At 39.9% G+C, this 15636-nt stretch overlaps 1 protein-coding gene across 6 annotated transcripts in view; it reads right to left on the minus strand.

Moving 5' to 3' along the window:
• The window catches only part of RFC1 (replication factor C subunit 1), an 84587-nt gene that overhangs the window by 4643 nt on the left and 64308 nt on the right, over nt 1-15636 (minus strand). For 5 of the 6 annotated variants that reach the window (XM_036112238.2, XM_036112198.2, XM_036112227.2 and 2 more), the window contains 11 exons: nt 15022-15126; nt 12720-13119; nt 10973-11085; nt 9143-9257; nt 7862-7971; nt 7522-7659; nt 7264-7359; nt 7040-7138; nt 4710-4864; nt 4494-4611; nt 2702-2847 (listed from right to left, as the gene is read on the minus strand). In XM_036112238.2, coding sequence (XP_035968131.1) covers nt 2702-2847; nt 4494-4611; nt 4710-4864; nt 7040-7138; nt 7264-7359; nt 7522-7659; nt 7862-7971; nt 9143-9257; nt 10973-11085; nt 12720-13119; nt 15022-15126 — 1595 coding nt within the window. The remainder of the gene's footprint in view (nt 1-2701; nt 2848-4493; nt 4612-4709; nt 4865-7039; nt 7139-7263; nt 7360-7521; nt 7660-7861; nt 7972-9142; nt 9258-10972; nt 11086-12719; nt 13120-15021; nt 15127-15636) is intronic. The other variant, XM_036112210.2, reaches the window with a different exon arrangement.

A 15636-nucleotide genomic window follows, 5' to 3' on the forward strand; every position in this document is an offset into this window, starting at 1 on the left:
ACTGCAGAAAATGTCCCTGCACAATCACAAGGTAGTCCACACTTGTGAGGGGAAGGCTTCAGGACAAAGTCTGCTGAGAACTACAATGTTATCATGAAATGACTTTCTCTCGTGCTCTTAAATACTGTCACTCAAAGACAGAAAAGAGATGAACAAAACAAAATGCCACCAATCTAAATCTTTCCAATCCAGCTGCCTCCATCATCAAATGAGGCAATTATATGTGTGCATAATCCAAACGAGAAACCTCAAAAGCTGTTAGGCTTCAGAACCCATAAAAATGTTAAAATTATTAATGGGTCCTGCTCTTGCCTTCAGGTAACTGAGTCTGAACAGTTCTCTTGATTAGAAATCTAGAACCCTGCCCCCAACTGTTTTACTACCTAGGCAAAGAATCCAAAAAAACCCTTATTTTAAATTCACCCATTTCCTCTAGATTCAGTCTTCTATAATCAAGCACAATTAGTACTTAAAGACAAGTATGAGCCCTAAGCCACAGTGCCTAAGAAAATCATGAAACTTTTTCAAAAGTATTCTCTTATATTTTGTTACATTACTGTTATCTTTTACTCCAAATCACAGAGAATTCAACTCTAGAAAAGTCTAAAGGTATCTAGTGTTCCTAAATCAAGGGTTCTTAACCTCAGAAATCTGTAATTCCCCTAGCATTGTTTGTGCATTAGCACATTTGGGAGTAATAAAGATCAAAGAGCTTTCAGATTCTCAAAGGCATCTATAACCCCAACAAGAACTAATGATAAAATCGCACTTCCAAAAGTTCAATGACTTAATCAGGGTTAAAAAGTTAAATAGGGGGGCGCCTGGGTGGCTCAGTCATTAAGCGTCTGCCTTCAGCTCAGGTCATGATCCTGGGGTCCTGGGATCAAGCCCTGCATCGGGCTCCTTGCTCGGCGGGAAGCCTGCTTCTCCCTCTCCCACTCCCCCTGCTTGTCGTTCCTGCTCTTGCTATCTACCAAATAAATAAATAAAATCTTCAAAAAAAAAAAAAAGTTAAATAGGAAGGTCCTAATTTACTTTAAAAATTGTGAAATTCACTATAGATGTCCTTTGATGATGACAATGTCCTGTGTGTGATTCATTAGGGAACATTTACCAACCAATTTTATATGCTGGATGGGTAGGCCTCAGTTCCTACCACCAGAAATGTTCGGTCTAATGGGAGAAGGGGACGGATACACAAAAGCACAGCCACAAAACAAAGTGGAAGTCCAGTGCTCACAATCTACATGAAGGTTGGGGTGTCAAAGGCGGATACCCCTAGGGCACAGGGATGCACCTTTTTAAAAAACAGAGGGCAGGGAATAGGAAAAGAGCTCAAAGCCACGCCTCCCACTTGAGCAATGAGAAGAGCAGTGGGAAATGCAACCCTTTCTAATTTCTAGAGGCCATGGACATCCCTTGGCTCATGGTCTTTTTTCCCATCTTCAAAGCCAACAATGTAACATCTTAAAATCTCTTTCTCTCTGACTTGATATGGCTGCCTCCCCCTCCCCCCTTTTTTTTTTTTGGTAAAGACCCTTATAATTACACTGAGCCTGCCCATATAATCCAGGACATTCTTTGCATCTTAAGGTGGCAATAAATTTGTGTTATTTTAAACCATTAAGTTTTGGTAATTTGTTACAGCAACAATAGGAAACGATTACAAGAGTGGCAAAAAAAGACCCATGCCATAGGCTAAGAAGAGGGACCACAGTAGAAAGTAGAATTCTACAGGAAGAAGAAAGGAACCATTTCATTTCAGCTTCAGACAAAAAGTTAAGAGTGGACCAATGTTAACATTCCCTCCAGAGATCAGAAAGAGAAGTAAGACTGCTCAAGTAGTTCTTCGTGGTTAAAAATAAATTCCTAAAGTTCACTTAATATTTATGTGCATGCACATTTTCTAAGTTTCTAAACTTTAACAAATTGTACCAAATAAGAATTTTTGGACTTCATTAAACTTCTCCAGGCAGATTGATTTTCAGTCATCTGCATGTCTGCCTCCTGTTGTTATATGCTAAACTGTGTCCCCTACCCTAAATGACTAGGTCAGTTTACTACTAGGATAGGTACTATAACCTAGTATCCTACTAGGACTATTTAAATAGTCCCCTTTTTCCTATTAAATTATTTGGAAGCTGAGACATTATGTATGCCTACTAGTAACAGGCATAGTCATGATAAATAGTAGCCCTACCTCAGATTTACATAGCTTTAAAATTTATCTTAAAGTTATGGCACATCTACCAACTGGGCTTATTCTCCAAAGTATACTTTTAAGTGACAAAACAAGTATTATACTAATTATAGATAATAAAACTCAGGCCCACAAAATATAAGGAACTTATCCAGGATCATTTATCTAGTTCGCAATAAAATCAAAACTGAGGGGCGTCTGGGTGGCTCAGTCATTAAGCATCTTGCCTTCGGCTCAGGTCATGATCTCAGGGTCCCAGGATCGAGCCCCACATCGGGCTCCCTGCTCGGTGGGAAGCCTGCTTCTCCCTCTCCCACTCCCCCTGCTTGTGTTCCCTCTCTCGCTGTGCCTCTCTCTGTCAAATAAATAAAAAAAAATCTTCAAAAAAAAAAAAATCAAAACTGAAACACAAATCTTTTGACTTATGCTATCCTCACTGGCTAAAGGTTAAATAAATACACTACACTGATAAAATGCCACACATGGACTAATACCACTTACCTAAGACTCATGTGCAGTGCTAGGTCCTGTACAATACGATCATGTTTGCCGGTAGATGAGTGCTTCCCCAACCAGCTTGGGAAGGTAGGAAACTGAGTCATGTACCCCCTCATTAACTCTCCAGGAAGAACACTGGCATAAATGGCCTGAAAAAAATCAATTGCAGTCCACAATTTGAATTCAGTACAAAGTTGCTTCCTACACAGCTGTTGGCTTCCAAAGAGTCTGGAGCAAATGAAGCAACACTGTCCCAGGTACCTAATTCCAGGGCATCACACCCTTTCCCTCTGTCTCTCATCTGTCAGTATGGGAAACCACTCCCGGAGAAAACAACGTTATCAGTCCGATACATGTTATAGCCCGCAGAGAGATCATCTGGCAGTTCGGCCTCCTCAACCAACTGATCCCAACATACCAGTTACTGCATGATGCAGAAAAGACTTTAAAAGGAATACGACTGGGGTGCCTGGGTGGCTCAGTCGTTAAGCGTCTGCCTTCGGCTCAGGTCGTGATCCCAGGGTCCTGGGATCGAGCCCCGCATCGGGCTCCCTGCTTGGCGGGAAGCCTGCTTCTCCCTCTCTCACTCCCCCTGCTTGTGTTCCTGCTCTCGCTATCTCTCTCTCTCTCTGTCAAATAAATAAATAAAATCTTAAAAAAAAAAGAGGAACATGATTGTCTTTAACATAAACTATTGATAGCACAGGTAGATCAAAGCATGGAAAACTGAATAGAGTATTAAGTAAACTGGTACTTGAGAAAAGATTTTTACAAAGGTATGCTTGATATCTTCTAGATCCAGGGCTCATACTTTTTTAAAGTTGGAATTATACATAAATTTTGTATCCTGCTTTATTCTAATAATATTCTCTCATAAGCATTTTTCATATTAGACAATCTTTATAAGTAATTTTAAGGAATGCATAATATTCCATCAAGAGTATTTACCATAATTAATCATTCTCCAACTGCCAGACATGGAGATTTTCTCCGATTTCTTACAGTATCAAAACTCATGTAATATTTTTGTACATTCAGCTTTTCCTATGTTTAAAGTTATTTCTTTAGGATAAATTCTTAAAGATACAATTATTAGTTTAAAAAATGAACACTTGTAAAACATAAGAGAAAGGATTCTTTATATCCAGAATGAATCTTTGTTTTTTGTTTCCCAACAATGTATAGATAGAATTAAGAGAGGAGTAGGCCTTCCAGAAGTCCCTTGCTTATTATTACTTGGGCCAATAATGCCATATAAATATGCAAAACTCAAGAAGAAATAATATTCTTAATTATGAAAGTTTGCAAAACTCTGTTTTGAGTGAAAGTTACCACCTAAATAAAGTACCAGTATAAAGCTGCCTCTTCAGCAAGGAAGAAGACAATCAGAATTCACATATCAGAGAAGTAGCTGCTGACCTGCCCTGGCTGCATCTTCAAGTAGGAGCTACTTAGTCACCATCGGGGAGACTCAAGAATGACAAAAAAGAAAGGCATTCTTAAGGTAAAACAGAGCAAATAAAACTTTTGACTAACATCTTATTTATGTCCAGAATCTAATGTTCCTATTTCCATATGTCCATTTACATAAAGACATTTTGAAACCCTGAAAAGTAAGGCTATTTTTATGTTTCATTTTTATTAAGAAATAGACAATTGTGACCCCAGAGCATTTTAATCTAGAACAGACTTTATTTTTGCCGTAAGAGCCATAATGTTTCTCTGGTATTTCACATAACTACAGGAGCTCACAGCTCTTCTGTTTTACCTAAAGCAGAGTCTGCATCGTGCTTACCTGTGCGGGCAGAAGGCTCCAGTTTTGCTTACTCCGGATCTGACGGTCCACTAGGTCACCATCGCATATGCTATCTGCTGCTCTGCTTAAAAGCATCAGGTGCTTTTTCATGTCACCCCTGCATAAATAAAGCAGTCTGGATCACACCACTGCCCATACCTCCTCCCCCTCTCTCCCAGGAACATGGCCTACCCCTCACTAGCTCTGAACACTCACCCTGCGGCGACAGGCTTCACGTGTATGTAGTTCTCCTGGACAAAGAGGGGTGCTATTGAGTAATCATGAAAGAACAGATCGGACTTGTCCACAAGTGACATATGAGCAGTCTCCTCTCCAGCTGCAAACACCTTCCGGGCAACATCAAATGGGCCCTAAAAAAAGGGAAGGACACACCTAGTAGGACGGCCAATGTCCAAAATACTGACAACATCAAATGCTGGCAGAGATGTGGAGCAACAGGAACTCTCATTTATTGCTAGTAGGAATGCAAAATGGTATAGTCACTTGGAAGACAGACTGGCAGCTTTTTTACAAAACTAAATATACTCTTAATTGTCCTCCTTGGTATTTATCCAAACGAACTGAAAACATACTACACAAAAAACCTGCACATGGATCTTTACAGCAGCTTTATTCATAACTGACAAAACTTGGAAGCAATCCAGATGTCTTTCATAAGGTCAATAAACTGTGGTACATCCAGACACTGGAATATTATTCAGCACAAAAAAGAAATGAACTATAATAAGGCCATGAAAAGATATGTAGAAACCTTAAATGCACATTACTAACTGAAAGTAGCCTCTCTGGGGGTGCCTGAGTGGCTGTTGGTTAAGCGTCTGACTCTTGATTTCCACTTGGGTCATGATGTCAGGGTCGTGAGATCGAGCCCTGCATCATGGAGCCCACTTAAGATTTTCTCTCCCTCTCTGTTTGCCCCTCCCCCTGCTTGCACTCGCTCGCACGTGCTCTCTCTCTCAAAAAACAAAAAACAAAACAAAAAGCCAAACTGAAAAGGCTATATACTGTATGATTCCAACTACATGACATTCTGAAAATGGTGCAACTATGAAGACAATAAAAAGATTAGTGATTGGGGCATTGGGTGGCTTAGTCAGTTAAGTGGCTGGCTGACTCTTGATTTCGGCTCAGGTCATGATCTCAGGGTCATGAGACTGAGCCCCGTGTCGGGCTCCACACTGAACGTGGAGTCCGCTTGTCCCTCTCCCTCTGCTTCTCCCTCTGCTCATGCTGTCTCTAAAATAAACAATCTAAAAAAAAAGATTAGTGATTGTCAGGAGTTGGGGGAAAGGATGGATGAACAGGAGGAGTACAGAGTATTTTTAGGGCAGTGAAAGTATTCTGTGTGATATACAATGGTGGATATAAGCTATGATACATCTGTCAAAACCTATGGAATGTACATCAAGAGTGAACTAACCCCAATGTAAACTATGGCCTTTGGGTGTATCAGTGTAGGTTCAACTGTAACAAATGTACCACTCTGGTGGGGGATATTAATAGTGGAAGAGGTTGTAGGAGTCTGGAGGCAGGTGATAATAAGGGAAGTCTTTGTACCCTGTGCTAAATTTTGCTATGAAACTAAAACTGCTCTTAAAAAGTGTATTGATTTAGGGACGCTTGGGTGGCTCAGTCGGTTAAGCGTCTGCCTTCGGCTCAGGTCATGATCCCAGCGTCCTGGGATCAAGTCCCGCATCGGGTTCCTTGCGAGGTGGGGAGTCTGCTTCTCCCTCTGCCTGCTGCTCCCCCTGCTTGTGTTCTCTCTCTCTCTCTCTGACAAATAAATAAAGAAAATCTTAAAAAAAAAAAAGTTTGATTAAAAAAAGGCGGGGAGAGAGGGGGTTACAAACACTACTTAATCACTGCTCTAACTGTAATAATAAATTCTGACTAGTGACTAGGTGAAATAGAACACAGATAATTAATACCGACTTCTGGTTTCAAGTTTCAGAGAGGTAATTAAATTATAGGCCATTTGAGGGGCGCCTGGGTGGCTCAGTTGGTTAAGCATCTGCCTTCGGCTCAGGTCATGGTCCCAGGGTCCCGGAATTGAGCCCCGCATCGGGCTCCCTGCTCAGCGGGGAGCCTGCTTCTCCCTCTCCCACTCCCCTTACTTGTGTTCCCTCTCTCTCTCTCTCTGTCAAATAAATAAAATCTTTTAAAAAATAAATAAATAAATAAATAAATTATAGGCCATTTGAAACAGATTATTCTTAAAGTTCCAAAACTTCAAACCATGAAATCTATACATAAGGGACTCTGAAAAGACCATTTTATAACTACTGAAGCATGAATATAATTTAAAACTTCCATTTCTCATAATTTACAATGTACACTAACAGTCCTTGAGGAAAAATTCATTTGAATTAGAAAACCTTTTAGCAGCTGTCTTTCTTATTATAAATATCCACAGGTTCAATAGGTGTGTCAAGGAACTATAATAACTACTTCTACTAAGTTAATATGAGTAGAACAAGAAATGCTTTAGCTTGAGAAAGTAACTAAGAAATGGAAAGTTATTTTACCAGTCTGATATCCTTCTTGGCTCTATGAGAATCAGCCTTGGCCTGGTCATAGGTTAGTGCCTTACTTCGTGCACACCACATACTCAGATTGTGTAAAACCTAACAGAAATCATAAATAAGACATGGTCAAGGTGAGACAATAATGCCATTCTTCCTCTCTGAAAAGTTGAAGGCATTAATTCAAAAGAATCAGCAACTACTAACGTAATATGTATTTAATTTACCTGTCTGATATCTTGATTGGCTCCCAAAATTATTTCATTCATAGCTGGAGGGGGGATCTTCAAACCCTCTTTAAATGCAATAGACATCATAGCACCCTGAAATTGATAAAGGGGAATCCTAAATGGTTTTTTTTAAAGTCACATAATCAGATATTTTTAGAATATTTATCAGGTACTTTTAAAGGTAACTTTTGAGAAATACTGACCAAAAAATAAGAAGGAGTGTGTGATGGAGAAAAAAAATTACAATCATTTTACCTTAATCTGTTCAACTCGAGGTCTTTGAAAACGAAGATCAAAACAATAATGAACCAAAGAACGAATCTTGGGATGATTTCTATCATTGCACATACAAATAATGGGAATTTTTGTATGTTTTATCAGACCAATTAATTCCTAAAAAAGCAAATTTGCACACATAATTATTTTAAAAAAAACAACAAAATACTACACAATATATGTATTTTAGGTTTTGAAAACCTCAGCAACATGCTTTAATTGTAAATATTACAGCACAATTAGTTCTTTAAATATTAAAAAAACTATCTTACAACTAAAAATCAACAGTAAAACTGCAAAACTACAGTGCTTTCATTACCTGAATTCCTCCCCTGTCCTCATTGCCTGCCATGCCATCTACTTCATCCATGATGAGAGCATGTTTCGTGCTTACTGAATGGGCTGCTCCACCTGACCCATGCTGAGAAGCTATGGGATGGGACAAAAAAGAGCAACTGTTCAAATGCTGCTGCTTTATTAAAAAAACATGTAAAACATTTTAAACTAAAATGCAAGAGGCACAAGAATATGCAGATGAAAAGAAAATCTCCCCCCCACCTTTGCCCCCTCGGGTATCCCTATACATATTGAAAACATGCGTGCATAAAAATATATATCTTGGTTTTATCATTCAATATATTTTGGTGATCTGTCCTTAACACCTCATTTTTTAAGGCTATTTAATAATATCCCATTTTACACATGTATCATAATCACTATCTACTGATAAAATATGAAGATGCTTCCAACCTTCTATTACAAATCATACTAAATGAATATCCTTATATATATATATGTCACTTGGCATATATCAATTGCTAAATTCCAAGAGCTGGAATTTCTGGGCTAAAAGGTCTATATAATGTAACTTTTGAAAAATACTGCCAGACTACTCTCCAGAGTAGTACCAATTAACTAACACTCCCACCAGCCAGAGTGACATTACCTGAGCAAATCCTTTTTAATAATGATTTGCTACCATTGAAAGTACCAAGAATTCAGGTGACCGTGCAGTATCTACCATAAGTTCTAAATCTGCACTATTGAGTCTGTAGTTTGAGCATCTTATTTTTCCCATAGACTCTGGCCATACCAGACCACCAGCTACAGCCTCAAACAGTGTCACCTTCACAATTTCTTCTCCTCTGCTACTATCTTTGCCTATATGACCTCTTTCGAACACAAATGATCCTTTTTCATCCTCCAAGGCCTGTTGAACAAATACCACCCTTATCCTGGCTTTCCCCAGTGCCCCAATTCAAATCATTTCTTCATCTACAGGCCTCTATTACCTCACTCATCACATTGAATTATAATACTTTATTTACTCTCCCTCTTCACAAGATTCACCTATGAATCCTCTAAAAAATGTGCAACATGTATAAACATGTCCATATATGTATTTTAACACATTCTTAGAAACTGCTAAGACCTGAAAAAAAAAGAGGGGGGGAACTACTGTCCTATAAGAGTTCCATCATTAGCCCCAGGATTTAGCAGGGTGCCTGGCACATAGTAATGTTCCATACTGGTTCCTAAACGTTGAAGTGAATTTGTTTTCCTTACATAACCAAAGAAAACAGTTCAAATACCCACGTACTTGAATAAAAGCCTGTGATGCTGGTATTATTCAGTGATTCAGCAACAACCTCCTTCAAACTGTTCTTACTCCGAGTGTCACTTGCATTCAGTTCCACGTAGCTATATCCCAATTCCTAACCAAAATATTGGAAACCGTTACTGTCGCAATACAAATTATTAACTCTCCCCAAAAACAAGGCAATTAATGAAGAAAGTGGGCATAAAAATGACATAAGGAACCATGGATAAAAAAGACAAAGACGATGACATAACATGCCTCACAATATTAAGAGATTTTTTAAATATATACATATATACCACACACACACACACACAAACGTAAGTTCCATCTTAAAACCACAGCTAATAAATCACTAATCTAGAAGAGTATACCTGAACAAGCAATTTTACTAAGTTTACTTCTTAAAATCCTATAAAGAATTAAATATACCCATCCCAAGATTTCAATATCACATACAGAATTAATCTAAGTTACCAAAAATAATTCTTGACTCTTCAAGATAAAGTTAAATCATTCGTTATTAAACCATCCCAATACATAATCTTCTTACCAAGCTGTGAAAAATCAAGTTATTCTGACTCATTTCCCAAAATTGATTATATTGATGAAAAGCCTTAACTCAATTCCCCTCCAAAATAATGATGATAATAAAGGGAGAAAAAAGTCATGTTTACAATTGTAGAGACTAGGAAAAAAAAATTTTTTTTTTTAATGTTTGTAATAAAACAGAAAATATATAGCTACCAGCTAAATTATGCTCTGGTCCACAAAACAAGGATAAAACAAAACCACCAGCTTATAGGACAAGGGCTGGGAAATCCAGTAGTATATTTAAAAGAAGTTTAAAATCCCTCATTTTGGGACGCCTAGGTGGCTCAGTCGGTTAAGCATCTGCCTTCGGCCCAGGTCATGATCCCAGGGTCCTGGGATGGAGTCCCACGTGGGGCTCCTTGCTCGGCGGGGAGCCTGCTTCTCCCTCTGCCTGCCGCTTCCCCTGCTTGTGCGCTCTGACAAATAAATAAAATCTTTTAAAAAATAAAAATCAGTAAATATAAAAATAAATAAAATCTCTCCTTTTATCATTCCGCTACCACTTCATATATCACTTCACATTCATGATACATGAACTCCAGTTTGCTCTAGTGTCTCCCCTCTCACGGTCTAGAAATGGCAGCTGTAGAGACAAGAACAAAGGCAGACTCCCAGAGCGGTGAAGAGTCAGACTACCTGGGCCACCAGCCTCCTCTGTAAGCCCATTTCATTTGTCACATGAGGATGGAATATTTCTATCCACAAGAGTCTATAAGACAGGGGGCGTGTCGGTGGCTCAGTTGTTAAGCGTCTGCCTTCGACTCAGGTCATGATCCCAGGGTCCTGGGATCGAGCCCCGCATCAGGCTCTCTGCTCTGCGGGAAGCCTGCTTCTCCCTCTCCCACTCCCCCTGCTTGTGTTCCCTCTCTCATTGTGTGTCTCTCTCTGTCAAATAAATAAATAAAATCTTTTTTTAAAAAAAAAAAAGAGTCTATAAGACATATTTATATTACCTAAAAGATAACACACCCAAGGGCTTACTTAGCACATGGCCTGGCACACAGGTAAATATTACCTATTATTTTAATTACCAATATTAAGAAAAGGAAGAAAATGACAAATATCCCCAGAACCAAGGTAAATTCTAAAAATTTTACTTTACAAAGTCTATACAGAGCAGGTTAAAATACATATGCCACAGACCTACTAACACACACACAAACACACGGGTATGTATCTGCTACACATGCCCATTCCTGGGTTAGCTTTCCAACTGCACTAAGACACAGCACTCACCTGACAAACCAGAGAGGCTGTGGTTGTCTTGCCAACACCTGGAGGGCCTGAGAGCAGCGCTGCTTTAAAACTAGAGCCATCATCTTTGCCAGCAAACTTACCAAACTTCGCTGCTGGAAAAAAAGAAGTTCCAGAGTGTTAACCTATATTACCTAAGAGAAATTCAGGAATGGCAGGAATCACTGTGCAGAAACTGAAAATCAAGAGCAGTCCTCCAATTTACCTTTAAATTTGCAGAATATTTCCTACAAACCATAAACAACAGTTTCCAGAGCACTTAGTGAAACTCTACTGCCTACCTCACTTACACCCAAAATAAAACACTAAAACTAACTCTCCAATTCTGATTTGAACCATAACTTTATGGGTTTCCTTTCCTACAAAAGCACAGGTCAGGGAGCAGAGTTTCTGGGCTCCAATCCTAACTCCAGCTCTCCTAATTCCACCACTCACCAGCTGGGAGAAGTGATTTAACCTCCTGGGCCTACTTCCTCCTTTGTAAAACGAGGGTAACAACAGTAATGTACTGGCAGGGATACCGTCAGGATGAACATGCTGATCACAGAGCCAGGCATGCCTCAATACATGTCAACGAGCATAATCAGCTACTTGATCACAAAAAGAATGAACTGAAGATGGTGTGTCTACAACTACCCTGCCCAGCCCAACTCTAAAGCATTCTTCTCCCCTTATCACATGGGGGCCTGACACATCAAGGGTGCTCTACACAGACACGATGCCTGAGAGAGAGATGGCTAAACCTGCTGCAGGCATGGGAAAAGGGACTCTGGGTTCCCCTGAAGCCTCATCAAGTCTTCTCCAGGCATACAAAGCACGATATCCCCCTTTAAGATTTTATGTGATTTTAGAAAGAGAAAAGGACTCAAATTTAAACCTGTATCATTAAAATTACATCCTCTAACTGTCATAAATAAGCTGGCAACATCGGCCAATGTCTAATGACCAGATGGACATTGATAACCCAGTCATCACTCTGGGAATTCACTGTGATGCTCACTGGATTTTGCCTTCTTATTTCTCACACAGTATCCTCCACGGCTGCGGGTGCACCTCACGAGAACACTACTGACATCTGTGATCTGAAACCTTGGTTCCAATAATACGCTAGACATTAAACACCGATTATACCACTCCTTTTCCATGACAAATACATGGTGAAGAAGCCAGAGCTCAGGCCCTACTGAAAGCAAATGCACCGCTGGGATTTTCAGGCTGCCTAGTCCGGAGTGTGCCTCAGCTGTTAATTTGCACACTTCTCCGCCGAGTCTCCCTGGCACTCTCAGTGGCTCGCTCACACATCCTCAGACCTTGGTACCTGTATTCTCTCCCACACAACACTCCTCCTTCCCTTCACCCAGCTAACTCCTGCTTAGCTTCCAAGTCTTCACTTAGCTACCCCTTCCTCCTGGGATGGGAGCACACCTCCACATCCCTGACCACAGAGCTCCCTGCTCTTGGGGCCCTACACTCACCCCTCCAACGGTACTCAGCACCACATATCTTACCTGCTGGCTCATCTAGGTCTGTGACTGACTGAGCAAACTGAGGAAGACGCTTTTGTTCACAACAGCACCTCTGGGGTCTAGTATTGCACCTGGACTCAGAGCAGGCTTTCAACGTCTGCTGAGAGATGAATGAACCAACTATTCTACTTTCTCACAGATGTGGATCTGAGCAATTACATGGTGACAGACACACACAAAAATGAAGGAAGCTGCAAAATCACCGTATTTCTTATCTTCGGATGGACTCTTGTGCCAGTTCTGGAGCCAGCGGAGGAGTTTGTTGGCACAGCTCTGGTCACCTTGCTGTCCAATTATGGTCTTGAGCGAGGTTGGCTTATATTTATCCACCCAGAGCAAATTTTCCACTTTGCTTTCACTGCTGTCATCAGCCAAATTCCTAGCCCGGCTGTCACCGTTTGTCTCCTCAGCCACCTGCTCCTCGAAGTCCAGGCATCTCCAAAACATACTGGTTTCCTTTTTTACTGACTTTATGGAGCTGTCCTTTTTGGGAGTCAGTCTGCTTTTTTTAGATTCTGACTCTTTCTTAGTTGGGCTAATTTTTCTTTTTCCTTGGTCTTTTTTTTGAGGTGTTCTTTCCAATTTGGACTTTTCTTTCTTCATCTTAAAAATTGGAAAAGTGAGGAAAAAAAAGAAACTTGGTAAGATATACAGAATATCTATCCTGCTAAACGTACTCTATAGGGTTAATCTGGGATATCCAAGTGAGCTACCCAGCATGGGTCTGGTTTTTCACAATGAACCCTGCTATTGTGGAAATCACCACCTTCCAAACTTGATAAAAATTAACAACAAACACACCAAAAAGCACCCAAATGCAATTTTTTTTAGTGAGACCATGCTAAGTTTACAAATAATATTCTGTAATCAGTCTGAAATCCAAAAAAAAAAAAAAAAGATTAAGAAATTTTTGTTCCAGCTTTCTGACTCATTAAAAGTTAACACCTCCACAAAAACTTATACACAAGTATTCACAGCATTATTATATGTAATTATAATTATATATTAATTATATAATTACATTATTATTACAGCCAAAGAATAGAAACAAAATGGCCATCAACTGAAGAATGAATAAACAAAATGTGGTATGCACACACAATGGAGTATTAATCACCAAAAAAAAGGGAGTAAAGTCCTGACACATGTACTTCAGTACAGATGAACCTTGAAAACATACTAAATAAAAGAAGCCAGACACAAAGGGTCACAAATCGCATGTTTCTCTTTAGATAAAATGTCCAGAACAGGCAAATCCATAGAAACAAAAAACAGAATAGTGGTTGCCAGGGGCTGGGTATGAGGAATGATGGTTAACTGGCTACGGGGAGTGATAAAATTAGATACTGGTGATGGTTGTGTACAACCATCTTGGGAATACACTAAAAATCTCTGAAATACATTTTAAAAGGGTGAACTTTATGGTGTGAATGTCACAAAAAAGAAAAAAACAGTGCCTCTTCGCCAGTGAGTGGATGCTGAAATTAGTGGGTGAATGTTTGAGGAGAAGCAGGACATTACCATAGTATTCAAGTTCCCTTCAAGATATTTATCAGTTACAAAGGGAAAAAGAGTCGCTTTACTAGTAGAGAAACCTGTCAGAAACCACCTTAATCAAGATTAACATCACCAATAAGAAGACATATCGACTCAGGGTGGTGAGGTCGAGCTGCGCATCGGGCTCCACGCTGGGCATGGAGCCTGCTTAAGATTCTCTCTTCCTCTCTGCCTCTCCCCTATCCCACCTCTCTAAAAAAAAAATTAAAAAGACGTATTAACATACACATCTAATATAATGCACTGAGAAGAACAAAATACCACTCTGTGGAATTCCTGCCAAAAATGCATAACCTCAATCTAATGATAAGACATCAAAAAACCGGGGCGCCTGGGTGACTCAGTTGTTAAGCGTCTGCCTTCGACTCAGGTCATGATCCCAGGGTCCTGGGATCGAGCCCCACATCGGGCTCCCTGCTCAGCGGGAAGCCTGCTTCTCCCTCTCCCACTACCCCTGCTTGTGTTCCCTCTCTCGCTGTGTCTCTGTCAAATAAATAAATAAAATCTTTAAAAAAAAAAAAAAGTCTCAAGGCCAGGGCGCCTGTGTGGCTTAGTCAGCTAAGTGTCTGACTCTTGATGTCAGCTCAGATCATGATCTCAGGGCCATGAGATCGAGCCTATGTCAGGCTCTCTGCTCAGCGGGGTTTCTGCTTCTCTCCCAGCTCTCCCTCTGCCACTCCCCCTGCTCATGCGCACGTGCTCTCTCTCTTTCTAAAATAAATAAATCTTAGAGAAAAAAAAGTCTCAAGGCCATAAAAAGACAAGGAAAGGCTGAGGAACTGTCACAGATTGGAGGAGATAAAGAAGATACCACAACTAAATGCATCTGTGGTAGAAGGGGAAGTTAATCTTTTAGGCAACAGATCTACAGCCACTCACGAAACATCTCTATGAAATAGAAAAGCTGTTATATATACCTTAAATAAATCAAGTTCATTTTATACAAACCTCAGCTTCAACTGCTATTTCATACTTAGACTTCTTGCCTGGCATAGTTCGAATCAGATTCAATAGGCCATCTTCATCAATAATATTTGTCCCCAAGGCTGCTGCCTATTGATTAAAAATACAAATCATTACAACCATATCCTAACCATTACTTTCTGTTAAAAAAAATAATACTAATTCTAGGGTCTCTTCATAGGTGAAAACCACATTTGTAAATTAGAATAACTGCAATATTTTTAAAAACCATATTCATGAAAAAGTACCATTAACTAGAGAAAATAACAAATACATCCCCTAAGAGTGACGGGTTGGCAATGGACGTGTCACATTAGCACTTCTGCGGACTGCTTTATCTTTTCTTCTACCCTAGCAGGGGCAGAGCCACTAGGGCCTTCCAAGATGGACTCGTCTCAAGTTTTTGTTTTCTCCCATCATCTTCCCTGTTAAAATAACTCCGATGTGTCCATCTCCAAGTGATGAATTATGACTGAAGAATCAGAAAAGTCCTCATCCTCCCCCAAACTCCCTTATAAGCTATGAATAGCCACGTGACAGCTCCAGCCAATAAGACCTAAGGGGAATTCTGTGAGAGCTATTTCCAGGAAAACTCTTCTA

Source organism: Halichoerus grypus, chromosome 3 (assembly GCF_964656455.1).
Source record: "Halichoerus grypus chromosome 3, mHalGry1.hap1.1, whole genome shotgun sequence".
Lineage (NCBI taxonomy): Eukaryota > Metazoa > Chordata > Mammalia > Carnivora > Phocidae > Halichoerus > Halichoerus grypus.